Here is a 27,142-nt window from a genome sequence, read left to right on the forward strand (position 1 = left end):
TTGTTTTCACCTGTGTCTAGCTCCGTCTGTCTATTTAAGCCTTCTGTTCTGTTCAGTTCTTTGCTCAATCTTGAGTTGTTACCCTGTGTGCAATTCTTGATCAATCCTTGTTGAAAGCTCTGTGTGTTTTTTGGATTATTCTCTGTTGTTGAACCTCTGTTCTGCCTGTTCTTGGATTAAGATTTTGTCTGCCGTCTCCTTGGATTTGTTTGCTGGATATGTTTCCTTACTGGCTTTGACCTCTGCTTGGAACTGATTTTTGATTTTGTCTGACTCTCTTGGATACCTCTGCCCAGATTTACCAATTAAAAGGAACCACTTTACTGAATTACTTTTGCCTTGCTCTCTGCACTTGGGTCTTACACTTGGTGGCAGAAGGGTAAAGCACTGGGCTTCCAAGCCAGAGCCCCAAATTTGATTCCCAGGTCAATCGTTATACCTCAGTGGTAGGAAAAGAATAAAACCAAAGGAAGCAAGTGAAAGCCAACGTCCACGCCTGTTTTTTTTTTCTTTTCTTTTTTGATAAATTCTTCCAGTTTGTCATAAAAGTATAAAATATTGGTGTCTCTGCCTAGCAAGGATACATTTAACTAATTCAGCTTGGTAAATACACCTGCAAGATAGAGTAGATGTGAAAACAAGTTACAGTTCTCAAACAAGGTGACAAGGGATGACACCGTTCAAAACGTCTGGTGTTAATCCTCTGGATAGCGAGTGTATTTCTGTACACAGTACTAGCTGTGCATGACCAGCAGTTCAAAGTCTTGTGTATGAGGGAGAGGCTGCAACATAGTCAAGTAGATGTAAAGTCTCTTGGACAATGCTAACAGTTAAGACTGGCAGGAAGTGGAGAAGTGACAGAGGCTGCTCTACACCATGGAGTCCTGGCAGGGATGATGACTGGAGGAGGGGCAGGCGTCGGAACATCTGTAACCCCCCATTATGACAGGGCTTAAGGAAGTGAGCAGGGACAGCTAACCCAGAATGAAATGAGAGCAGCCATCGAGGAGGAGAGATCCAACAAGGCAGCAAGGCTCCTGGACAAGATGGAAGCATGTAGCAGACAAGAAGATCGCATGGACTCACAGAGCAACACCGCATAAAGTTCTTGGTCCAGACTGTCTATGATGCACCCTTTGAGCTTGGAAGATATGCTAGCATTCCCCATATTCCCAGAGAAGGGGAACCCTTAAGCACATCTTTATCAGCTGCCAAAAGACTCTGGGGTTAGGTCGGTGCCACTGGTAGCATGACCAAGTAATCAGGACAATTGCAAAGGCCATTTGCAATGTTGTCAACAGTAGCCAGAGGGCTGCTACAGATGGCACTTTCAACAAAGTGCCATCTGTCATGAAGCAATTAATCAGCTTTATCAGACCCAGAGAGAAACAGAGTTCCACACCTATGTTGCTGCAACAATGCTTGGACTGCCCAGGAGTCCTGTCCGTAATGTGCAGCCATTGCCGCATGGGTTCATGAGTTTTTAGCCACAGCATCACAGGCATCTGGGGAAGTTTGGGCCATCATTGCTATAGCTCAAATTGTTGCCATAGAGGTCCAAGAAGGTCCAGCTTCTTGCCATGGCTGCTACCAGCACTGACCTTGGAGTTCTCAGAAGTCATAAGCAAGTTTTTTTAAAGTCACACTGGTGCCTGATAGACGTCATTAGGTCCCACAGGCAAATGGGAATGATGAAGAGGTCGCTAGGAAAGAAGCAACTGCCAATTATCTGCAGAGAGTGAGGCAAGTCCTGAGAAGTCAGCTGAATGGGAAGAACAAGGTCTGGGCTGTCAACACCTACGCCCTGCCGGCCATCAGATACCCCACTGGAGTAATAAGCTGGCCAAAGGGAGAGATAGAAGCCACGGACATCAAGACAAGAAAGCTCCTTACAGTGCAAATCCAGCATATTGAGACTGTAAACAAAGCAGAATGAAGGAGGCCGAGTACTAGTGAGCATCAAAGCCACTATCCAGGATGAGACATCAAAGATCCAAGACCACATCAAGAAGATGGCCTCAAGTGATGAAGTGATTAGTGAATACCTCAGGCAGCAGACACCTCTGAAGGAAGAATAACAGGAGCAGGAACCATCATGGAAGGACAAGCCCTTGCACAGCATGTACCACCGTCAAATAGAGGAAGTGGCCGACATTGAAAAATCCTACCAGTGGCTGGGCAAGGCTGGATTGAGGGACATCACAGAGGCATTAATAATGGCAGCACAGGAACAAGCCCTGAGTACAAGATCAGTAGAGGCCAAGGTCTACCACATCAGACAGGATCCCAGGTGCAGGCTGTGCAAAGACGCCCCTGAGACAATCCAGCACATAACAGCAGGGTGTAAGACACTAGCAGGCAGGGCATACAAGGAACACCGTAACCCAATGGCTGGCATGATATACAGAAACATATGTGCCAAGTATGAACTGGAAGTCCCATGGTCAAAATGGGAAACACCCCCGAAGGTGATGGAGAACAACAGGGCTAAGATCCTGTGGGACTTCCCGATACAGACTGACAAGCTGGTTATGGGTAATCAACCGGACATAGTAGTGATGGACATGCAGGAAAAGAAAGCCGTAGTGATAGACATAGCAGTCCCAAGCAACAGCAACATCAGGGAGAGGGAGCACGAGAAGCTCGGGAAATACTAAGGGCTGAAAGAAGAGCTAGTAAAGATGTGGAAGATGACGGTGACAGTCGTCCCCATGGTAATCTGAACACTCAGAGCTGTGACCCCCAAACTGGGAGAGTGGCTCCAGCAGATCCCAGGAAGAACATCCAAGATCTCTGTCCAGAACAGCACAGACCTAGGAACAGCTAAGATACTGTACAGGCCCCAGAACTCCCAGGCCTTGGACCCGAGCTTGGAGGGGAAAGAAGACCACTCACAGAGGTGAGGGTTTTATATATATATATATACATATATATATATATATATATATGCACCTAAATTAACAATAAATGCTATATAGACTTGTATCATAGCATGGAAGGGTCATGGGTGATTTATTTATATATACATACATACATACATACATACATACATACATACATACATACATACATACATACATATATATATATATATATATATATATATATATATATATATATATATATATATATATATATATATACACACACACACATACATAGAGAGTTTTGACATGTTAACATCTATACATCTTTGACATATTAACATCTATATATTTCCGAATTTCTATGTTGCTTCTGTATGTTTTTTCCTTAGCTAATCTAATCGTAGTATTCTAGAAACGTGCCAGCATGGATGGCTATCGTCTCCCAGTGTCCTCCCCAACTTTGCTTTTTTCTTGTTTTTTTTTTTTAATGTTATTTTCTACCTCTATTGTAACTTGTAATGGGCTAATCAGGTATGATAGAAGGACTCCTCTGGATATTAAACTAAATTTGCAATCTGGAACTACACCAACAGACTTTCTTTTGGTTGCATTTAACTCACCTTGGTTACCTGGGCAGAAACGCTGCTGGAAGAAAAGGGGGAAAAGAGCTGGTGTCCTGGTCAGGCTGAGGAACAAACAACACCGTTCCCTGCTTCCTAGTGTTCTCCTAGTAAATGTTCAATCTCTGGATAATAAACTGGATTAACTAAGAACCAGACTGACCTTCCATCAGCACATTAAGAGCTGTGACATCCACAAAGACATGGCTGGATCCCTCGGTCCCTGACTTGGTCATTCTGCTTGAGGGCTTATCCATTCATCGCTGGGACAGAAAAATGGAGTCAGGTAAGGGCAAGGGTGGTGGTGCTTGTATCATGGTCAACAACCAGTGGTGTGTGGATGTACAAACAATATTGATGGGGTGCTCTCCTAATCTTGAATACCTCATGTTCAAATGCAGGCCAGAGAGTTCACAGCGATGTTTTTTGCCACTGTTTATATCCCCCCACATGCCGACACTACACGGGCACTGAATGGACTATACAGAGTTATTGACTGACGAGAAACTCTATGCCTGGAGGCTGCTTTCATCGTGGCTGGCGACTTTAACACATTTACGCACCGTTATGAACATGCCTACAAATCCTGCCCCCGCCCAGCCTTCAACAAATAAGATCATGCCTCGATCCTGCTGCTGCCAGCCTATACACAGACTGAAGCGCGAGCAGCCTGTGATGCGTACAGTACAGCATTGGGCTGACCGATCAGACGCCACCCTGCATCACTGTTTCTGCACTACAGACTAGGACGTTACCTGGATCTCTGCTAACAACAACATCAACAATTACACCGAGTATGTAACAGGATATATAAGAAAATGTATCAATGACGTTGTACCACAGTTGACTGTATGGACTTATCCTAACCAGAAGCTGTGTGTTAAGGGAGAGGTCCACTCGGCGCTCAGAGCGCAGATAGCAGCCTTCCACTCGGAAGACCCAGGCGAGTACAGGAAAGCCTGGTACAAGCTCAGAAGGATAATAAAAACAGCCAAGGGACATTCATTTATTCATTCAATTTCTAGGCTGCTTATCCTAATTAGGGTCGCGGGGTGTCCCAGCACGCACTGAGCGAAAGGCGGGGAAACACCTTGGACAGGTCGCCAGTCCATCGCGGGGCAGACACACAAACACATTCATGCACACATTGACACCTAGGGGCAATTCAGTATTGCCAATTTGCCTGACTTACATGTCTTTGGACTGTGGGAGGGAACCAGAGCTCCCGGAGGAAACCCATGCAGACACAGAGAGAACATGCAAACTTCACACAGAAAGGACCCTGGCTGCCCAGCCCACTACACCACCGTGCCCCCCAGGCCAAGGGACAGTGCAGGGAAAAGGTGGAGTCATGTTACACTGGCTCCAACTCCAGGCACATGTGGAGTGGGCTAAGGACCATCATGGACTACAAGGGAAAGTGCTGCAGCATGGGGGAGGTGCCTGCTTCTCTTCCAGAGAAGCTGAACTCCTTCTACTCTCGCTTTGAGAATCACACCAAGCTGGAGTTTCTGCTAGAACAGGACAACAGCCCACTTCAAATATCTCGGGCAGGCATGTGTAAATCCTTCAAAAAGGTAAACGCACACAAAGCTACTTGACCGGAAAATATCCCGGGCCGTGCTCTCAGAGCATGTACCTACGAACTGGCAGATGTCTTCACAGATATCTTCAACCTTTCCCTGCTCCAGTCCAGTGAGTTGCCTAAACAATCTCCATTGTCATGAAGTGCTTTGAGCGGATAATCAAAACCCGTATTACATCCTCCCTGCCTGACACACTTCGCCTATAGGCCACACAGGTCCACAGATGATGTGAAAGCATTCGCACTGCACACTGCCCTCTCCCACTTGGACCAGAAAAACACTTACATGCAGATGCTGTTCATTGACTACTGTTCAGCTTTTAACATCATGATGCCGTTTAGACTCGTCATGAAGCTCCGAGACCTGTGCATCAGTTCCTCCTGTGCAGTTGGATCCTAGACTTCCTGACGAGCCGACCACAGGCATTGTGGATCAGCAATGCCACCTCCTCCACACTGCTCAGTCCCCTGCTGCTCTCCCTGGTCACCCACGACTGCATGGCCACACACAGCTCTGACAGTGTCATAAAGTTTGCTGACAACACCACCATCAGTTGCATCACCGATGGAGACAAGTCTGCCAATAGAGCAGATGTGAGCACGCTGACATCGAAGTGTCAGGACAACAACCTTCTGCTTAACCTCTGCAAGACCAAGGAGCTGATCGTGGACTATAGGAGGCTGCAGGGAGGGTGGCACGCCCCAATTCACATCGAAGGAACAGCAGTGGAGAGGATCCGTGCTTCAGATTCCTGGGGATTAATAGCAACTAGGATCTGAGCTGGTCACACCACACAGGTGTGGTCATGAAGGCAGCGAGACAGTGGCTCTTCTTCCTCCGGTGACTGAGGAGGTTCAGCATGGACTCCAGGACACTCACCAATTTCTACAGGTGTACCATCAAGATTATCCCAACTGGCAGCATCGTGGCCTGGTACAGCAGCTGCACCGCCCTTGACCGCAAAGCTCTGCAAAGGGTGATCAAATCAGCACAATACATCACCAGGACTGAGCTGCCAGCCATCCAAGAAAGCACAGTGGATCCTCTCTGATCCCAGCCATCCCGGCCACAGACTTTTCATGCTCCTGCCATCTGGCAGGCTGTACAGGAGCATCCAGACCCGAACCAGCAGGTTAAGAGTTTTTACCCCCAAGCCATCAGACTACCGAATTGCTGGCATGACACTTGCACACACCTCAGACTTTTATATTTACTATTCAAATGCTGTTTTATTTTAATCACAAATTACACACTCCATTTACTTATTGCCTTTTACTTATTTTTTACTTATATGCCTTTTTCTCCCCTTAAATCTCTATTTTACTTATGAAAAGTTGAGCTGGCTCTGAGTCTAAGAATTTCATTACTGATAATGATGTTTGCATTGTTATCAAATGTATGACAATAGACTTAAAACTTAATTTAAAAAACTTCACTTGATCACGCCGCTTAGGGGTAGCCTAACCTTGTCCTGTGTTCTAATTCTATTCCTGCCAGTGTTAAATTGTTTATTCGATATTAGGTGTTCCCCAAGGCACCCTCATTTTGCAACGCTGACAGTGTGAACTGACAATGTGATAATCTGAATATTTGTCAGAATTACACCCAGGCTTGTGGTTTGAGGGCAAGTATTATGTAGTTACAAATGTGAATGATGGGGCCCTCCTTCTGGCAGAAAAGGTTTCTTGTTTTTTTAAGGTCAAATAAATCTAACCTTACAGGAGCTCTCCCATGAGAAGTCATCATCATTTTATCACAGATGGAGACAGTAGCCTACAATTTATGGAAGTTCCTGCTTTCTATTTATATAACTCATTTGTGGTTCATTTATTCATGATGACATCCAATCAGGATAGACCACATGCATCACTTTCATCAATGTGGATTTAGTATTTGAGATTTTTATAGTCTACCAATGTCTGTATGAGCCTATTGTCCTGAGATACTACCTAGCTCAAGCCAGTGGCTGACCTCTCCAAACTACATCCCAAGTCTATATATACAAGGGACCATTCAGTACGAGAAACTGATAGCATCTCGTTTTAATCCTGGAATGCTTGCAACTTAACGTAAATGCTAATTTAGTTACACCTCATCTCTTAACCTTTTAAATGCTGATTCATTGCAGTTTCCTCCATTGCCCTTACATTACGAATGAGTGATATATCACGGACTTATTTGAAGTGTTTTCAGAGACAACATTTCCCTTCACCAGCAACAATTACAAGCACACTTTTGACACACATAACTTCCTAAAAGCTTTTATTTTCTCTCGTTTACAATAAAATGACTTTGTATATGAATTTAATTTACTGCACAAAAATCTTTGTTGCTTGTAATTTGGAATTTAAATGGAAAATGGCAAAGGGAGACATTCTTCTTCTCAATGTCTTTGAAAAACACTTTCTGATTTCTTTGGTTCTAATTCCATAGATTACCGGATGCAGGAGTGGGGGTATTAAAACTATCTGAAATGCCACAAATATATTCATCTCACTTGGTATATAAGAACTGATTCTATTATATACGACCGTAAAAAGACTTGCAGCAGAAAAGTTTATAAATACAACTAGATGAGGAGTGCATGTACTAATTGCTTTCCTCTTTGCATCTTTTGACACACGGAGACTTACAGAGATAATTTTGGCATAAGACAGCAAAATGAGACATAGAGGCAACACAACTAAAGACACAATAACAAAAATACCATACAGATTGCTTAAAAATCGTATACTGCTATTTCCACATGAGAGATTGGAAACTGAAAGATTGTCACAAAATAGCCTAGGAAGAGAGTATTTGCATACAGGGATTCTTGAGGTCAGAAATACTTGAACTGCCACAAGGAAAACTGGGACAAGATTGCTTACTACTAACAGTTGCTTAACTCTATAATGTGTCATGATTGTGTGATACTGCAGAGGTTTACAGATAGACACATACCTATCATAGGCCATGACTGTTAGAACCACAAAGGTGCCAGCACCATAGACATAGATCAAAAACATTTGAAGAAGACAATTGTCATACGAACTTGTCTGTGCCTGATTTATAAGGTTTAGCATAACTTTTGGCCAAATTGATGTGCTCCCAGTTAGTCCAACGCATACCAGATTGAATAAGTATATATACATTGGCTTATGGAGACTTGATTCTGAGTAAATAATAAACATCAAAACAATACTTGCTAAAACAGCGGCAATATATCCTAAGAAAATAACAACTGTGACCCCATTTTTTGCTGAACCAATTGATTGATAAGCTGTAAAAACCACAATTATTTCAAACGTAGTAGCATTCATTGTTGCTTTTCCACCAACATGCAGTTGCTGGGTGTACCTAAAAACATGAAGAACACACCTGAAGAAGCAGTTATGACACATCAAATATTTAGCTAATACATTTGATAAAATAATTATGTCTTAATTAATTCAATAGCTGGATAGACTTGAAAAGAAGGAAAACTTATCATAAGAAGTTCTTCTGCCACATCAGATATTATTTTATACATCATATGTTCAATTGTTGAAAAATGATTAAAAAAAAAAAAAAAAAAGTAAAATCCTATTCAATTAAAATACTGAATGTAGTCGGACATCACCAATTCCTCTTTGTTGTTATTCACATTGTCACTAAATAAAAGAATCGTATCTTCAGACTTAAAGAAGAATCTTAATAGATACATCTGAATTTGCTCTCTGTACATTATACCACTTACCCTGTGTGAATTTTGTGACTTGTCAACCATGTGGCTTGGATTGGTTACAGGGAACATTTATGGTCTATGACGGTCATCTAAAACCATGTGAAGCAAGTAAGTCCCTCTTGACAAGATCATCATCGCTTTGGGTTGTCCTTCTCATTAAAATCCCCCTCACCATTGTATGGTGAGAAGTTATGTTTATGGCCAGTATGGTTCAGTTCTCATTATTTCATATCAATTGAAATTTTTGTGATTCCGTATGAATTCAAATAAATAATTATAGTCTTTTTTTTTTTTTTTTTCTTTAAATGTTTATTCATATTCTAAGCTGCTTATCCTAATTATGATCACGGGTAGACGCAGGGTAGACACACAGACAAATACATTCATGCACACACTGACACCTAGGGGCAATTCAGTATCTCCAATTTGCCTGATTTCCATGTCTTTGGACTGTGGGAGGAAACCAGTGCAGACACAGGGAAAACGTGCAAACTCCTCACAGAAAGGTCCCCAGCCGCCCAGCCAGGCATCAGACCTAGGACCCTCTCGCCGTGAGGCGACAGCACTACCCACTGCGCAGGAAAACATTTTCTTCTGCACAGTAATTTTTCTTATTAGGGACTTTAATCACCGCAACATTAAAGATGATCTTCCTGAGGACCATAAGGTGATCAGCTGGGCCACAAGGGAGAACAGGACATTGGAACATCTCTACACCACTTATAAAACAGCATTCCATCTTTCACCCTTGCACCCCTTCGCAACTCTGACCATGCTTTGTTCATGCTTGTGCCCACTTACAGGAAAATACTGAAGCTTGCTAAACCTACGAAGCCCATCAGCTGGTGATAGACTGTTGAAGCAGTGGAGAAGCTACATGACCACAAGGCTGCTCCACAGAAATGAGTGATTAGTGTAACAATCTAAAAAGACTATAGTCCCTAAAAAGACTCTAATGAGGTACAACAATAGCAAACCGTGGTCCACCAAAGAAATGAGGGGGTCACAGATCTGTCAAGGTCCAAGCCTACAGGTCCTGGAACAGAGAGGAATATCACTAAGCAAAGCAGCAGTTCAACAAGAGACTTAAAGCTGCTTAAGGCAGATACTATTAAGGAATGAAGTAGGACTTCTCCAAAAGCATCACTGGAGCTGTCTGGGGCTACTTGCAGGATGGAACCAGCTTCAAACTAAGGAGTCCTCAGACCCTCCATCCATCCATTGTGACTAACCAGCTAAACCAGTTTTACTGTCACTTTGATCAACATCCCTCTCTCTTCCTCCTTCTGACAACTCCACTTCTAGCTGCTCCAGTGGTCACCTCCTTCTCCATATATACTACTGATAGCCCTCACACCCATCCCAGACCTCAGGTTCTTCAGGAAACACAACATCAAGAAAGTGAATAGCCCAAGCGGCACCTCTCTTGGTGCCTTGAAACACTACCCTGCTGTTCCAGACATTTTCAACCAGTCCCTAAAATTATGCAGTTCCTGACTACCTCAAAGTATCAACCATCTTCCCGATCCCTATGAAGTACAGTATAACTAGTCTCAATCACTATAGACAAATTACTCTGACATCAGTAGTAAGGGAAACCTTCGAGTATCTCAAATTAACCACGGACCCTCTCCCCAAACTTCTGCAGTTTGCTTACAGAGCTAACTGCTCTGTTGGGGATGCTGTCAATGTGTGCCTTCACCTGTCCTAGAGCATCTGGACTCCAGCAACGCATGTGCTAGCATTTTGTTCAATGCTCATTCAGCTCTGCTTTCAACACAATCATTCCAGAACTGCTTCACAACAAGCGCTCTCAGCTTGCCATATCCACCAGCATCTGTCAGTGGATCTCTCACTTCATGAAATGCAAGATGAAGCAACTGGGACCCTATCTCTCTGACACTTATACAAGAGCACTGCAGGACCGTGTGCTCGACTGATACAAATGACTGCTCCTTCAACAATCCATCCATCAAGCTGCTTAAAATTTGTGGATGACACATAAATAGTGGACCTCATCTCCAACAGTAATGAGTCCATCTTCAGGAGAGAGGTGCCTTGTCTTGTGTTGTGGTGTGCGCACAGCAAAATGGCATCTGCATAGCTGAATGTACTCAAGAGTGAAAATGAAGGTAAACTTCTGCATGTGGCTACCTGCTTGTCTCTCTGTGGAAATAAATGGCACTTCTGTGAATATGGTGGATTCTTCTAAGCTCCGGGTAAACAACAAAATTCAGCACACTGAAATGGGTCAGTCATATCTCCACCATTGTCAGGAAAGCCCAACAGAGGCTGTTCTTCATGAGACAACTCAGAAGGCTCAACCTCTCTCAACCTTTAACCTGTTTCTACTCTTCCACAACTGAGAATGTCCTCAGCACCTCTATTTTGATGTTGCTCCCCTCTGTTTCCACCCTCACTAACTCCAGGCTGAAGCATGTTGGCTGCTCTACTAAGAGGTTCATTGGCTGCCAGCTACCCTACATCAAGGACTTGTACTCACCCAGAGCATGGAAGAGAGCTAGGAGGATCTGCACAGACCCCTCCCAAACTGGCAACCATCTGTTCACCACACTGCCATTTCAGAGGCAGTATGAGACAATTACTGATGCCCATCATGCCATTTGCACAGCTTCTCCTCCAAGGTCATGTGTCTCCTGAATGAGTGTGTTTAACACACCCGTATCTCTTGACAAAAACCCCCACCCACCTTCAAGACCTCTATCGCACTCTAGCTTTGTTCAGTTACATGGTGCTGGTTTCTCTCATGTTGTTTTTCCACCCTCCTCTTCAAAATTAATTGCACCTGTGTCAGCACTTAATGTCATCACTGCATTGCCACGCCTATCGGTTCTTCTGCTCTAAATTTGTGGGGCTGCTATCTGGCCACTAACATAATGTAACTAAATTCTAGGGCTGCCCCCGAAAGTCGACGAGTCAAATCATCTGTTGGAGACTCGTCAGTCAACTGACATTCTTCAAGTAGAGCAGTCTTTTTTTGTTTGTTTTTGTTGTTGTTTTTGTTTTGTTTTTATTTGTTTGTCAGTCACTGCGCATTACAATAACAGGATAAAACAGATAGAAGCCAAGAAAAATGCATAGGAATCACATTTCAAATTATAAGGAATTATAAACATGGGGAAAGAAAAATATATTTTTATGTTCAAGCAGGGCTAGCTGACGTGCTTGCTAAAAAAAATCCATGTGACAATATGTGCTGGTGGTTAACTGCTGAAACCTGAGGTGGAGTGGTTGGAAACTAGACTAGCTATAACCATGCCTCAGAAGAAGTCTGAAATATGGCAGCATTTCAAAGTTTTGAAGGACAACCCTATCAAAGTTAAATGCAAACTCTGTATGTAGGATTCGCTTATCATTCAATAACATCGAACATGGTAAACCACTTGAAACAGGTAAGTTGCACAGCTAGGCAGCCATTGAAAAAGAGACTGAAAACAAATATTTGCTTGTTTATCTTAAAGACTTCAAATCTTATACTGCAAATATTTAATTTGTTTATTTATTCATTCACACTTAAGATTTCTTTATTATGCTGAAAAGGAAATAGAGTAGCCTAATAAGCCTATCCTGCCGAAGATTAGAAGTTATTATTTCATACTGGGCAATGCCGTGAATTCATTTTGAACTGTTTTACTTGTTTATTAATTTAGGCTGCATGTCATTTTTAATTTTTAGGGTGAAATACAAAAAATTAGGCTATAAGAGCTTGATTTAAACAGATATGCATGTGTGCTGCTTTTCTCATTATCCCGACTAATCAGTAACCTGACATTATATGTCGGCAATTCAAATAGGCCGCAGTTCAAATCTTGCATCATATGCAACTGTCTTTTATTGATTTTTAAATGTTCAAAATTATGTTCCCATGACTCTGTTGCATTTGACTATGTTAATGTGGTCGGAATCATTACTGAAACTCATGCCAATGTATTTTCTGATTGACCGAAAAAAAATGGGGGGAAAAAAAGGAATGAATAGTCGAGCCTTTGTATTGAACAGCCAAATCCGATTCAACTGACAAAATTCTGAATTTGATACAGCCATACTAAATTTATTGTTATCTGTAATGATTTTCAGTGCTAACTGGCAGGTTGTTGAGTGTTACTGCACCATGGGCCAAAATAAATTCCTCACAGACATGACATAGTAAGGTGATTCTGATTCTGATTCCAAAGCCAAACAACAACAAAAATAGCAACTGCTATGGCATCTCACTGTGTGCACATTGCACCTCCACCATCCACAGTGTGAAAGAAAGGGAATCACCTGCGAGATCCAATTAAATTCCTTTCAGCAGACAACCTATGATTATGTTTGCTTCCTGATACAACACCATGCATGCCTCAGGCCATTTGGTGACATTGTGTATGACAATCAGTGTATGGCATTTCTACTATTTATTTGTGATGGGAAATGACCCCAACATGTTCACTGCCAGTCCTTCCATGGAAACATATACCTACTGTTGCTGCATACTTACTGTTCCTGTAACACTGCGGGGACTGCCCAGAGGTCCTGTCTGTGATGTGCAGCCATTGCATAATTGATGTGTGTTCACAGGTTTTTGACGCAGTGGTATCACAAGAATTGTGGGATAGCTCAAATTGTTTTGTAGAGATGCAGATCCAGGGAGGTCCAGGTTCTTGCCATGGATACTGTCATTAGCAGTAGTGGTTCTAACTTGTGTGGCATCCTTGGCAAACCACACCTGCAGTGCCCAGTACTAGTGCAATTTTTTAATTGCATTAGTACTGTACAAAGTTAGAGATCCACTATTTGATAGATTCCCCTGCTTTCTCTACCTCTGGCTTCCAGTGGGGAGACCTGAGGTCAACACACCCCCTCCCCATCTCGTACTACTGAGTGGCAGACCTTAGCTCACAAACTAGAATCAGGGCACCCACTCTGACAAGGTTAACTGACCTATACTGTGACATGATATCATTAATGTGATGTGCAAATGATATCGCTAATGTCACCATTCCAAATTTTTTTTTGTGCTGGCGTCCAATGCCGTCCCCATCAAGATGCCGTCCTGGGCGGCTGCCTGTGTCGCCCATACCTAAATCCACCACTGGCCATCAATGACCTTTAAGTTCACGGAAGGCCTAAACCCCAAGGTAGTCTGGCTGATGTTGCCCTGCTGGCAACTGATAGGGCTTTTGGCAAGACAGACCAACTGAGTGAATGAATATTAAAAATAAAAAGCCAATTCCAGTAACTGATTCTCTGTTTCTTAACTGGCCAATTTTAATTTGAGTTAGAAGATGTATAAGTAGATAGTATATGACAAGCTGGGTGGCTTCCAAATAATTCTAATACTAATATGATTATATGTATGTATATACATCTAAAATCTTTATACCTCTGATGCATACGATCACATGTCTTATAACCAGTGAGTGGTCCCTACAGCATATGATCATACACAAGTGATCTGAATATTCCAACTGTCCAAACATTGACACAACTACCACTTTGAAGAGTTGCTCTTACCTGTCTCTTACATGCTATGATGACGTGTGAGATATGCATATATTGCATCTATTGCACGTATAATTAACTATGGTCTAGAGGTTAGAGAAGTGGCCTTGGGCAAGGGACTTAACCCCAATGCCCCCTGGGCTCAAGCAATGCTGCCCACTGCTTCTGCGTCTCATATGTGCGTTCACTACCGTTGTGTTAGATGGGTTAAATGTAGAGGACAAATTGACTGCTCACTGTTCACAGTGTGTGTGTGTGATCACTGAGATTTACATTATTATAACTTTGTCCTGTGTTCCAATATTGCTCTTGCCACTGTTATATCATTAATTACACTGTTTTCGCCATGGCACCTTAACGTAGCAACATTTAAAATATGAATTCCAACTTATGTATGTTAAAATGACTTCCAGGCTCTTGCCAGTGACAAAATTGTGTGGTCTGAGTGCAAGTACGGTGTAATTAGATGTTACTGGTGTAACTCTCCTTCTGGTACAAAAAGCTGTTTAATTGTATTGACAAATAACAACACATAGTAATTACTAAAATCTTTTGTTTTTCTCTTGTTCATAATAAAATAATTTTGGATATGAATTAAATTTACTGCACAAAACTTTTTGTTGCTTGTAATTTGGAATTTAAATGGAATATGGTCAAGGGAAACCTTCTTCTCATCATCTTTGTAAAACACTTTCTGATTTCTTCAGTTCTGATTCCATAGATCACTGGATGTAGGAGGGGAGGTATTAAAACTATCTGAAATGCCACAAATATGTTCATCTCACTTGGTATATAACTACTGAATCTATTATATACCACCGTAAAAACACTTACAGCAGAAAAGTTTATGAATACAATCAGATGGGGAGCACATGTACTAAATGCTTTCTTTCGTGCATCTTTTGATACGAGGAGGCTTACAGAGATAATTTTGGCATAAGAAAGTAGAATAAGACATAGAGGCAACACAACAAAACATCCAGTCAGAAAAATACCATACACATTACCTAAAAGCCTTACACTACTTGTTTCACATGAAAGGTGATAAATTGAGAGATTATCACAAAATAGTTTCGGAAGAGTATATTTACATACAGGGATTCTTGAGGTCAGAAATACCTGAACTGCCACAAGGAAAACTGGGACAAGATTGCTACCTGCTAACAGTTGCTTAACTCTATATTTTGTCATGATTGTGTGATACTGTAGTGGTTTACAGATAGATACATACCTATCATAGGCCATGACTGTTAGAACCACATATGTGCTTGCAGCATAAAAAAAGATCAAAAACACTTCAAGAAGACAACCACTGAATGAACTTGTCTGATGGTCATTAACAAGGTTTAACATAACCTTTGGCCAAACTGAGGTGCTTCCAGCTAGTCCAATGCATACCAGGTTGAATAAATATATATACATTGGCTTATGAAGGCTTGATTCTGAGCAAATAATAAACATCAGAACAACATTTGCAAAAATTGTGGCAGCATATACTAAGAAAATGACAACAGTGACTCCGTTTTTAGCTGAACCAATCGACTGATATGCTGTAAAAATCAAGGTTACTTCAAATGCAGTACCATTCATTGTTTCTTTTCTACCTACATGAGATATTTCAGTTGTTGGGTGTGCCTGAAAAGAGGGAAAACACACCTGAAAAAGCAGTTATGACTTATCAAATATTTGACTCATAAATTTGATAAAATAGTTACGTCTTAAGTAATTCAGTGGCTGGATAGATGTGAGAACAATGAAAAGTCATCTGAAGAATCTGTTATGGCACATTAGATAAAATTCCATATGTTACAAAAAATTATAATTGAAAAATCAGCAACAATAAAAAAAATTCTTAGTATAACAAGTTGTAGCTGGAAATCACCAGTTTCTCTTAATCTTGATGTGTTCTATTAAAGAGGACATTCACATTGTCATTAAATTGAACAATGATATCTTAAGACTTAAAGCATTTGATATTACTGTTTGTACACTGCACAACTCACCCTGTGTGGATTTCATGTGACTTGTCAATTACATGGCATGGATTGGTTGCGGGGAACTTTTATAGTCTTTGACTGTTGTCTAAAATCATGTGAAAGAAAGTCCCTCTTCACAAGTTCATTGTCCCTTTGGGATCTTTAAACTGCCCTGTTCATCAAAGTTACCCTCAACAATAAGCTTGTATAAGAGGGTATGCCTACTTTGACTGGCATACTTAGAAATTTTAACATTTTGTTCTATCCTGTTCCTAGCATTTCACATGAAGTTAAGTTGATTTTTCTTTCCATTTTTTTAAATGCCCATTTATATTCATCTTGTTAATTTTGCACAGCAAACAAACTGTTTCCATACAGAGGCATGTTTTCAGTTATACAAATTACATGATTTGCTAAAATCTTCCAGAATAGTTCTGGGGTACCTCAAGAGTAGAATGATCATTTGTGTTGTTTAGACAATGTATAACGAATACTTGAGTACCTCTAGAGTAGGATGAACACAAATATAATGTTTCTTCAAGACAGAATAGTGACAGCTTCACTCTGATTATGGTAATGACATGGTGCTGGTGTATTTCTTGGACTGTAAAATTTGAACAGGCACATATATTATCAATCATATTTGCATCTACTCTTAGTGCCTAAGAGCCGTTTTCTAGATGTATGTTTTACAACAACTGGGAGCTGTGTTTTGCTGGACAACAGAGGATTATCTCAGGATTTACTATGAAGGGGCAATGTGTTGAACAATTTTTGAGTTTTAAATATTTATTATTATTTTTTTAGATACCAAGTAGACCCTTTAAAGACAAATCTGTTTTGGTTAACTTACTTGAGTTTCTCCTTAAATGATACAGTCTCAATGTGATTAAACCAACCTTAGCATCAGATTGAAGATCACTAGTTCAAAGTGCATTGTATTTTAACTTTGCATCTTGATGTGGCTATATTAATACTTAGGTCATCAGAAGACAGGTTGAAATCCTTAGCCAGGCCATGATAAATAGCCTGTAATCAGCAGTTTCATAGGAAGAGCAGATGATGACTCAGCCAGCAGGACTCGAAGGACTGTGATCATGCTGACTTTGAGTAGGAAGGTCAGCCATTTGCTTGAGGGTCAGACTCATTCATTCTGTTTTACCCTTCACTATATTGAAGTGTTACATGAAATATTTAATTCCCAGTGCCACTTCTGGGTTAAGCAAGATTAAAAACAATGTACTGGGGATGTGCAGTTATGATGAATTAAGTACATGTTTCTATAAATCCTGTAATTATATTCAAAATCTTGTATATTGTATTTGTGTGAGTTTTTCTATGCATGTTTCTTTGTTATGTTAGAATTTAGAAACTGAGACTATATACACACATAGATTACAACCATAATATAAGAACATACATCTAATAAATTAATAGAAGATTATTATCATTTCAATATTACATTTAAATAAGTAATGTGATTCTATTCTACTGAATTCAGTGTGTTGTACTACCCACTGTTTTCTTGTGTTGTGTTTACTATGTATTGTACTACCCACTGTGTTCTTACGAATAAAAATTTTAAATATTACCATGAAAATGAAGAACATATATTAAATCGTAGTGTGTTAAGCAAGGGTTATTTCAGATTTGATGTTCCCCCTACAATCAAACATAAGCACAAGTTTTACACATAGTGAGTTCAGACAGCATTTATTCTCCTTTTCTTACAAAAAATGTATATAAATCTAAACATGCAACTTTACAAATTTAATACATTAACGCACAAAATTCAGTGATGGTAGCAATTTGGATCTAGATTGAAAACTGACAAAGGGAAACATTCTTCTTCTTATTGCCTTTTCAAAACACTTTCTGATTTCTTTTGTTCTGATTCCATAAATTACTGGATGCAGGAGAGGGGGTACTAACATTATCTGTAATGTCACAAATATATTTACCTCACTTGATAAAAAAGAACTGATTCGATTATATATGACTGCGAAAAGACTTGCAAGGGAAAAGTTTATGAATACAATCAAATGGGGAGTGCATGTACTAAATGCTTTCTTCTGCGCATCTTTAGATACATGGAAGCTTACAGTGATAATTTTAGCATAGGAAAACAAAATAAGACATAGAGGCAACACAACCACAAATCCAACAACAAAAATGCCATACAGATTGTTCAGAGAGCTTGCACTACTTTTTGCACATGACAGGCTGTAGACCGAGAGATTATCACAACACAGTCTATGAAGAGTGTATTTGCATACAGGGATTCTTGAGGTCATAAATACTTGAACTGCAACAAGGATAATTGGGACAAGATTGCTTACTGCTAATAGTTGTTTAACTCTGCATTGTGTCATGATTAAGTGATACTGCAGTGGTTTACAGATAGAAACATACCTATCATAGGCCATGACTGTTAGAACCACAAAGGTGCCAGTACCATAGACATAGATTAAAAACACTTGAAGAAGACAACCATTATAAGAGCTTGTCTGATGGTCATTAACAAGGTTCATTATGACCTGTGGCCAAACTGAAGTGCTTCCAGTCAGCCCAATGCATACCAAATTGAATAAATATATATACATTGGCTTATGAAGACTTGATTCTAAGCAAATAATGAACATCAAAACAATGTTTGCTAAAAATGTTGTGGTATATACTAAAAGAATGAAAACTGCAAGTCCAGTTTTAGCTGAACCAATTGATTGATATGCTGTAAACACCAAGGTTACTCTAAATGCAGTATCATTCATTGTCTTTCTTTTACCTTTGAAAGGTATTCCAGTCGGTTGGTAGGCCTAAGAAGAAGGATTGCAAATCGGAGGAACCAGTCGTGTCTCTGCAAATGTTAATCTCATGCAGTTTGTAGTATGTGTACATTATTTTTGTACATACTATTTTGTCACTTAAAATGCATGTTTGTTATAATCAGCAATACTCTGAAACTGCTTTGAGATCTCAAATGTGTGACAATTTCTGATTCTCTTCCAAAGCCTTCAAAGTTTAATCCAAATCTTAAATAAAATAAGCAATAATATTTTCAAAGAAGAATTTCCCATCTAGACCAGTTAGCCACACACAGCTTACCATCTGTGCCTTTCACCTGACTTTACAATTATGTGTCGTGGAGTGGTTGCAACTCTTATACTCTTATGCTATCTGTCGTCACATCAGATCCTCTCTGTGAGACCATCATCCCTTTGGGTTCTTTAATTCCCCTTTTAATTGACGTCCTCTCAATTTGCTGTTGTACAGAAAAGTACAAAATGAAAAATGTACATATCATCATTACAGTTACCCTTTGGTGCAGGGTTGCCTTTTTTAAAACTTTGCTCATAGCATATGACACATTTTGATATAATGTTCGTGTTTTGTATAATTTCACTTCATAAAAATCAATCACAAAACTCATCTGAGTGTTTTGTATATTCCAAATTAAACTCCAAATTAATGATAATCATCATCATAAAGTTCACCCACTAAGCAGTTTAAATGCATAGGAATATTAACAGTTTTACAAACAAACTAGAATATTTAACAACAACAATAATACTAATACTAATACTAATACTGCTAATCATCATCATCATCATCATCGTCATCGTCATCATGTTCCTGTTGTTGGGGGCCAAGCAGCAAAGCTGTGCAGGCACCCACTGTGTTACTACCCTTTCTCCATCATTCTCTTTTTCTTTTTCTTCTTCTGGTTAGGTTGTCTGTGGCAGCCCCTAGAATCATATGATAAAAAGTTGTGAAATTTGGCACACTCATTGGGGACAGTCCCCTCATTCTTTTCATCAAGTTTCATGTCTGCAGCTTGAGCACTCTAGCGCCACCAACGGGTCAAAGTTGAAGTACAGTTATGCACATAACTTTTGAACCATATGACCGAACCATTGGATTCCTTGGGTCAGCGCACTCATGATGTCATTATCCCTTTTTTTGGATTTTCTGCCATATTGGGCTTTATGAAAAAGTGATTTTCACTACTCCTCAGACAAACTTTGTCCAATCTTCACCAAATTTGGCACAGACGCTGTTCAGACCAAGCTTCACAAAAGTTATTCAATGCATTTTTGACTTTCAAAAGCATTCATCCATCACAGTCAATCAAATTCAATCAGATTTGAATCACCTTAGTTCACATTATTTTAAATTAACTGCTAAGAATTCATTTGAAATGGAAATATTCAAAATCATAATGACTGCCTCAATCTTCCACTGTTAAGCCATATGTGCAAACCAATAAGCAAGCATACTTTTAACGTGACTGCAGCAATGTTATCACAGCTGCAGATTTTGCCTATTCCATTTTACACATCTAAAGCATACACATCTACTAGCAAAATTTGTGTTGCATTGACTTAGTAATTGACTTCCCTGTCCATAATGACTCAAAAGCATGCTAATATGTTCAGGTCAGGATTCCTTAAGCATTTCCAAAATAGTAATGCTGCATAATGTTGTATAGGGGACCTCAAACAGTGGAAGAAAATATTGTTTCTTGGCATTATATTGCATATGTGTAGCATATTTGTTCCATAGAAATATTCATAACAATGTGGTTGACAACATATTAGAGAAATTGCTTGCCTGAATGCTGTGTTAAGATGATGTCACAGATCACAGATTTGATTCAAAAATGGAGCTTTCTTTTGTTAGTCATTAATTAATAACACAGTACATTTACGTCATAATAATGTCACAGACAGCATAAATGCTGAATACTAAACATTTAAGTAAACATTATTTGAGTCAGCATCGTGAAGCATAATTGGAGCAATTGTATCTCTTTATAGTGACAGATCTCCAAAGCATGCCTTTGTCCCTTGTTTATCTATGGTCTTTCATTTAAGTCTAGCCCTAATTCAACTTTCTAATTGTTTAGCAAAATATATAATTGATTCAGTTCATGGTGAGCTCAATCTGCTACACCAAATAATCTTGCATCAAAGCATAACTCTTAATTAATAATATTGCTCTTAAATGAATACTAATGTGTTTTTATTGCTCTACTCAAAATGATATTTACATTGCAGTTGACCACTGCAAATTTGGGGAAAAAAGGTCTGGTTCTTCAAGTACAAAAACAAACAAACAAACAAAAAAAACCCACTTATTTGTTTCTAATAAGCAAGCATCTAGCTGTGCTACTAGATATTTTCCCCTTCACCTAAGGCAGATACATAAAGCATGAATAGTAATCAGTTGGGAGGAACTTGACTCAGAGGGCACAGGTAGAGTAAATGCTGGTTGGTTATGTCAAAATGTCTGGAAGCAATCTGACTATATAAGTTTGTGATTCTGGCTCAACGCACAACACTCCAGGTTGGACCTCTCCAGCAGTGAGGTAAAGTGCTCGCTATAATTAAAGATCTAGTACTAGAGGCAGATCATTTGGATAAGATTTTTTAATGAAAGCAGTTCTAGTTTAAATTGCTGCAAAACATGGTGGACATCTTTAAAAAGCTGTTGCAAGCTTTCTTATTGTCCACACTTTTAAAATGGATATACTATTCCACAAATAATTTTAGTGAGTAATCAAAGCCATAGTTTCCATAATGTATTAGTCAATCAATTTATGTGATTGAGTCAATAAGAAATTACTAGTAAACATGAAATCTGTAACTTGTGTCTTAACGAATCTTTTATATCACACAGGATAACTAAGAAAAGTTTCCTTTATCTCTTGTAGGTAATATTTGCAATGATGAATCAGTCTACTTCTGGAATTACTTTGGCACTTACATCATATGAGACACTTAACCAAACTAAAAACATATTTTTCATTTTCATTTTTTTAGTTTATGTTGCCTCCACATTGGCAAACATTTTCCTTATGGCTATCATCTTCTTGGAGTCTACCCTTCATAAGCCAATGTACATATTTTTGTTCAACTTGGCATGCAATGGATTGATTGGAAGTACCACAGTTTGGCCTAAAGTTATGGACAACCTTCTTTCAAACACTTGGACAATCACATATGCAGGGTGTCTAGTTCAGATTTTTCTGCTTGGTGTCTACGCAACTTGTACATTTACAATTTTAACAGTGATGGCTTATGACAGATATGTTTTCATTTTCATGCCACTGCAATACCACAACATCATGACTCCGAGTAAAGTGAAGCACTTGTTGGTACTGAGCAATCTTGTCCCTATGTGCACAGTATCTGGACAAGTTTGCCTAGCTTCAAAACTTTCTTTGTGCAGATACACAATTCATAAACTATTTTGTGATAATAAATCTCTTACTAACTTGGCATGTGCAAAAAACACACTCCATCATATAAACAGCCTGTATGGAATCTGTATTTTTGTGGCTTTTGGTATTGTAATTATATTTTTTGTGCTGTTGTCTTATGAAAAAATAATACTTGTTATCTTTCGAGCCTCAAAAGATGCACAGAGGAAAGCTTTTGTAAAATGCATGCCCCATCTAATTGTTTTTGTTAATTTTTCTTTGTCTTCACTTTTTTCCATAATTCACAATCAGTTCCCACGTTATGTCCCTGAACAGTTGAATGCATTTTTGTCAGTACAGTTCATTTTGATCCCTCCTTTGCTGCATCCTATTATATATGGCCTTAAAACAGATGAGATCAGAAACTCTATAAGAAGAAAAGTCTTTGCATTCAGTCAAGCTGTTTGGCTTTAAGTTTAAACTATCACAGGGTTTGTATACTTCAGTTCCAACATATGACGATTATGTTATATATACACACACACACACACACATATATATAGAGAGAGAGTTTGTTTTGTTTTGTTTATGGAGACACATAGTGGGTTTCACAGAGAACACAATGAATGCAAACTGATTTTTTTTCCTCTTAACAATTGTCTGTGTCATAAAAATTTATCTGAATAAATGCAAACTTCCTACAAAGGTAAATTTACTATTTCACGAACTATTATGGTGAAATTTATTGCAGCTTGTTGCAACATACTTGTTAAACATGTGCCATTCCTTTCTCTGATTTTGCTATTCCGTAACCTCTATGACATTTTCCTATGTGAAGGACTTCTAAATTTTAACAAAGGACTCCAAAACTGACAATGGTTAAAAAAGAAAAACAACATCCTGTAACCCAGTGTAAAATTATTTCTGAGGGCTGACAAGCTGAGATTCCTGAGAATTACTGTCTTGATTGACAGTAATTGAGAATTAATGTCTCTCTAAGCTCTCTGATCTTGAAGGAGTGGTATTTACAGAGCTACATTCAGTGGCCAGTTTATTAAGTATTCATCCAGAAGTAACTAAATTGTATGGGGTGGGCCTTTTCAACTAGCCGCCACCGGGGGGTCAGATATGGCCTATTTCAGTGGCTTACGGGGGCTACCAAAGAATTTGATCATTAACAATAATAATAATAATAATAATAATAATAATAATAATAATAATAGTAATAATGTACAAGTATAAGCAAAGCAGTGTGTATCAATCAAACACAAAACTTGGTTATGGAGACAAAAATGTTCTATTTTTAGTTGAATTATGTACAACCATTCACTGTAAGATGATAAAGCCCCCACAGCACAGTCTTTTAATGGTCACCTCACATCAGTCATTCAATCTTAGCATTGCGGTTGGTCTGCCATATTTCTTATGTCATATCATTCACTGATTTAGCTAGCTTAAGCCAACAGCAATACGTTTTAAGCCAGTGTATTTCTTATGCAATAAATGTGCTGTTGTGATAAAACAAACAAACAAACAAACAAACAAAACCCCCCAATATAAGTAATGTGTTGTAAAATTGATGATGATAACTGATGAGCTTCCTACAAATTGAATTAGTTGATGTTCAGTCCTCTTTTGCATTAAAGCAGTATGTGCAGACTGTAGGGGTAGTGGGCCTATGACCAAATTACTTTTGCCTATATAAATACCCCACTATGAAGAATTTGTCTCACCAATATTGCCAGTGTTTGGATCTAATTATACTTGCAAGTCAAGCTTTTCTCATATGAATACTATTAAAACAAGTACTCAATGTTCCATTACTAATGACAGGCTGGATCAGTTCCCCAAACCATATTAACAGTGGTAAAACCAAGACAATGTAGGAACAGGTCTGTTCAGAATTAATAAATGATAGTTTTTGTGGTTAATCTTCTGCTTAAAGTTTAATTATCTTAATGAAAATGTTTACATAAGAAAGAGTGTCTTTAACTTCACCCTCTTGCAGCAAATACTTAAGTCTACATCTTTTTTCTACATCTATTTATTGTTTCTGGCTGCTAAAGTGCATGGATTCAATGAGTTTTCTTTTTGTTTGTTTGTTTTATATTCCTCTATATCCCCCCATCAGATGTATTGGCATAATACAGAGCCAATGGATCAGATGGAGGTACATAAAAGCCTCAGACGACCCCCTGCATCTCATTTGTGATCAGTTAGCATGAGCACTCATGCACACGGAGATGAATGTAAACATGCTGCCATGTTACTGGAACTATTCCTGGACAGGACATGCCCTGTGACATAGTACTTCATGCTGACAGTCTTTTGAATCAGACTTTACCGTACAGTTGTCTTGTAATGCTAAAATGGATCCTTGAATAAATGAATTTTTCTATTCATGCAGCTGTTTTTGGCAAACCCATAGCACTTAATATGAAAGCGACCCAGTTTACACTTCACTTGAACCAGTGTAACAAATACATTTCACACTCAAATAAGAGTTATGGGTAATACACAAATAAAACTGCCCTGGAAAATGCTTAATGCAGAAGGTAGTACTAGGCAGTCGGTTGATTACCTGCTATTGGTTTGCTAAGAACAAATACATTATCTAAACTACTAAAGAATGTGTGGGTTAAGAAAGTTAACATATCCTTATGAACAAATGAGTATACAAACAGATAAATGAATCACCATCATCATCATCATCATTGTCGTCATCGTCATCGTCGTTGTCGTCGTCATCATCATCATCATCATCATCATCATCATCATCATCATCCACAACAACAAAGATAACAACAAATATAGCTGCAAGCAGCAAAGAGGAGGCCAAGCATGCTGAATTAATTGTTGAATTGTTATGCAGACCTCAGGATCATAAAAGGCATGAATTGAAATAACAATCATGATTTTAGACCAAAGATGCGAAGAGTAATGAGCAAAACTATGTTTTTTTCTTATTAATGATGGTTATGTTTTTTGTTTTGTTTTTTTGTTTTTGTTTTTTTTTAACACCACGTGTCCATACATTGCACTTACAGTTCTGTTAACCCTTAGCTGCTGGTTGTGTCAAGCCAGTCTAACAGCATTCTGGCAGTTAAAGTGAAGTATAAACTGTGCCATGAAGTATCACAAGTATTCACAAGTAACGTGTTGAGCCATTATTATGTTTAAAATTTGAAGTGGTACTCTAATGTTTCACAATTCATTTCCAAAACATGGTTTGATACGAGGATCACTCCATTCTAAAAACTGAGCGCTGATTAAAACTCAGAGCTGATATCTAGAACATGGTAAATTGTCTCCACCCTGTGTTAGTGTAAAGGCATTGCATCTTAGCAATCATTTTAGCTGATGATATCACACCCTAAGGATTCACCATAATGCTACTAATGTTTTCCATATTCAAATGATGTTAAAGCTAAACTATTTAAATGAAGAGATAGCAACTTTCACCCTGAACCTTGTAACAAATGTCTTCAAGAATTTTAGGCAAAGCTGAATGAATGTCCAATATGTAATTGATATATACATGCATACATGTATGTTTTTACATTGTTACATCAGTGTGTAATTTAAACCAAATAATTCCAAAAAATGACAACAAAAAATTCCAACAAGTATTTTTGATAAGTTTAAATTTTACTAGATTTTAAACTTGGTTTGGATACATTCACTGAAGTGAGGAGGAAAATGGAAAACTCATCCCAACCAGTATTGTTTAAATTAGTGGGTTATGGTGAAATCGGGAACATCAGATACTTATATTTCAGCATCATGATTGTGATGTATTTAATAATAATATGTGCTAACTCATTGCTTATAGGACTTGTAGTTTTTGACAAGACTCTTCATGAACCTATGTACTACATGATGTGTAGTTTATTTGCAAATGAAGTATATGGAGGCACTAGCATATATCCATCACTGCTTGTGAACATGCTTTCAGATGTTCATGAAATATCATACTTTCACTGTCTTTTGCAGATATTTTGTGTGCACACTTATGCTTCAACTGAATTCACAAATCTAGCAGTGATGGCCTTTGACAGATATGTGTCTATATGCTATCCTCTACAGTATGTCAACATCATGTCTCCTACCAATGCCTACATTCTTATAGCATTCATCTGGCTATATTCTTTTGGTAGGTTCTCAGTTACCTTTTCAATGACTGTCCGACTTCAGCTTTGTGGAAATCTTATTGACAAAGTGTGCTGTGATAACTACTCCCTTGTCAAACTGGCTTGTGAAGACACAAAAGTGAACAACTTATATGGTATTTTCACTTTAGTCTTATCGATTGGCCTACCGGTAGTGCTCATTCTGTATTCTTATGGAGAAATTCTCAGGATTTGTTTGAGATCATCAAAACAGTCCAGACGGAAAGCTTTGAACACATGCACTCCTCATATTGTGTCACTGTTGAATTTTACTATGGGCTCTCTGTTTGAAACAATCCAGAGCAGGTTTGACATGCGGCATGCTCCTTCTGTACTTAGGGTCCTTCTTTCACTGTACTTTTTCATGATATGCCCATTATTAAATCCTCTTCTATATGGGGTAAGAACAGGCAAAATCAAATCTGCACTCGAAGGGCTTTTTGTGAAAACTGGACTTATGCCTCCTCAAAAACCATTAATAATCTTACCAGTTCCTAAATCACGTCACTAA

At 38.9% G+C, this 27,142-nt stretch overlaps 5 protein-coding genes across 5 annotated transcripts; 2 read left to right on the top strand and 3 right to left on the bottom strand.

The window, feature by feature from the left end:
• Positions 1-5,857: 5,857 nt before the first annotated feature.
• Positions 5,858-8,375, bottom strand: LOC115814955 (olfactory receptor 52E8-like). Its single transcript, XM_030777929.1, has 2 exons — positions 7,407-8,375; positions 5,858-6,040 (listed from the first exon to the last, which is right to left on the bottom strand). Exons 1-2 carry the CDS (start codon positions 8,373-8,375, stop codon positions 5,858-5,860), a joined length of 1,152 nt encoding a protein of 383 aa, XP_030633789.1.
• Positions 8,376-14,884: 6,509 nt separating this feature from the next.
• Positions 14,885-15,874, bottom strand: LOC115814957 (olfactory receptor 52E8-like). The gene has a single exon (XM_030777930.1). The coding sequence runs from the start codon at positions 15,872-15,874 to the stop codon at positions 14,885-14,887; it is 990 nt and encodes a 329-aa protein (XP_030633790.1).
• Positions 15,875-17,888: 2,014 nt separating this feature from the next.
• Positions 17,889-19,031, bottom strand: LOC115814958 (olfactory receptor 52E4-like). Its single transcript, XM_030777931.1, has 2 exons — positions 18,133-19,031; positions 17,889-17,922 (listed from the first exon to the last, which is right to left on the bottom strand). Exons 1-2 carry the CDS (start codon positions 19,029-19,031, stop codon positions 17,889-17,891), a joined length of 933 nt encoding a protein of 310 aa, XP_030633791.1.
• Positions 19,032-21,988: 2,957 nt separating this feature from the next.
• On the top strand, positions 21,989-22,936 carry LOC115814959 (olfactory receptor 52B2-like). Its single transcript, XM_030777932.1, has one exon. It carries the CDS (start codon positions 21,989-21,991, stop codon positions 22,934-22,936), a length of 948 nt encoding a protein of 315 aa, XP_030633792.1.
• A 3,225-nt stretch (positions 22,937-26,161) lies between these two features.
• On the top strand, positions 26,162-27,142 carry LOC115814960 (olfactory receptor 142-like). The gene has a single exon (XM_030777933.1). The coding sequence runs from the start codon at positions 26,162-26,164 to the stop codon at positions 27,140-27,142; it is 981 nt and encodes a 326-aa protein (XP_030633793.1).

Source organism: Chanos chanos, chromosome 6, assembly GCF_902362185.1.
Source record: "Chanos chanos chromosome 6, fChaCha1.1, whole genome shotgun sequence".
Lineage (NCBI taxonomy): Eukaryota > Metazoa > Chordata > Actinopteri > Gonorynchiformes > Chanidae > Chanos > Chanos chanos.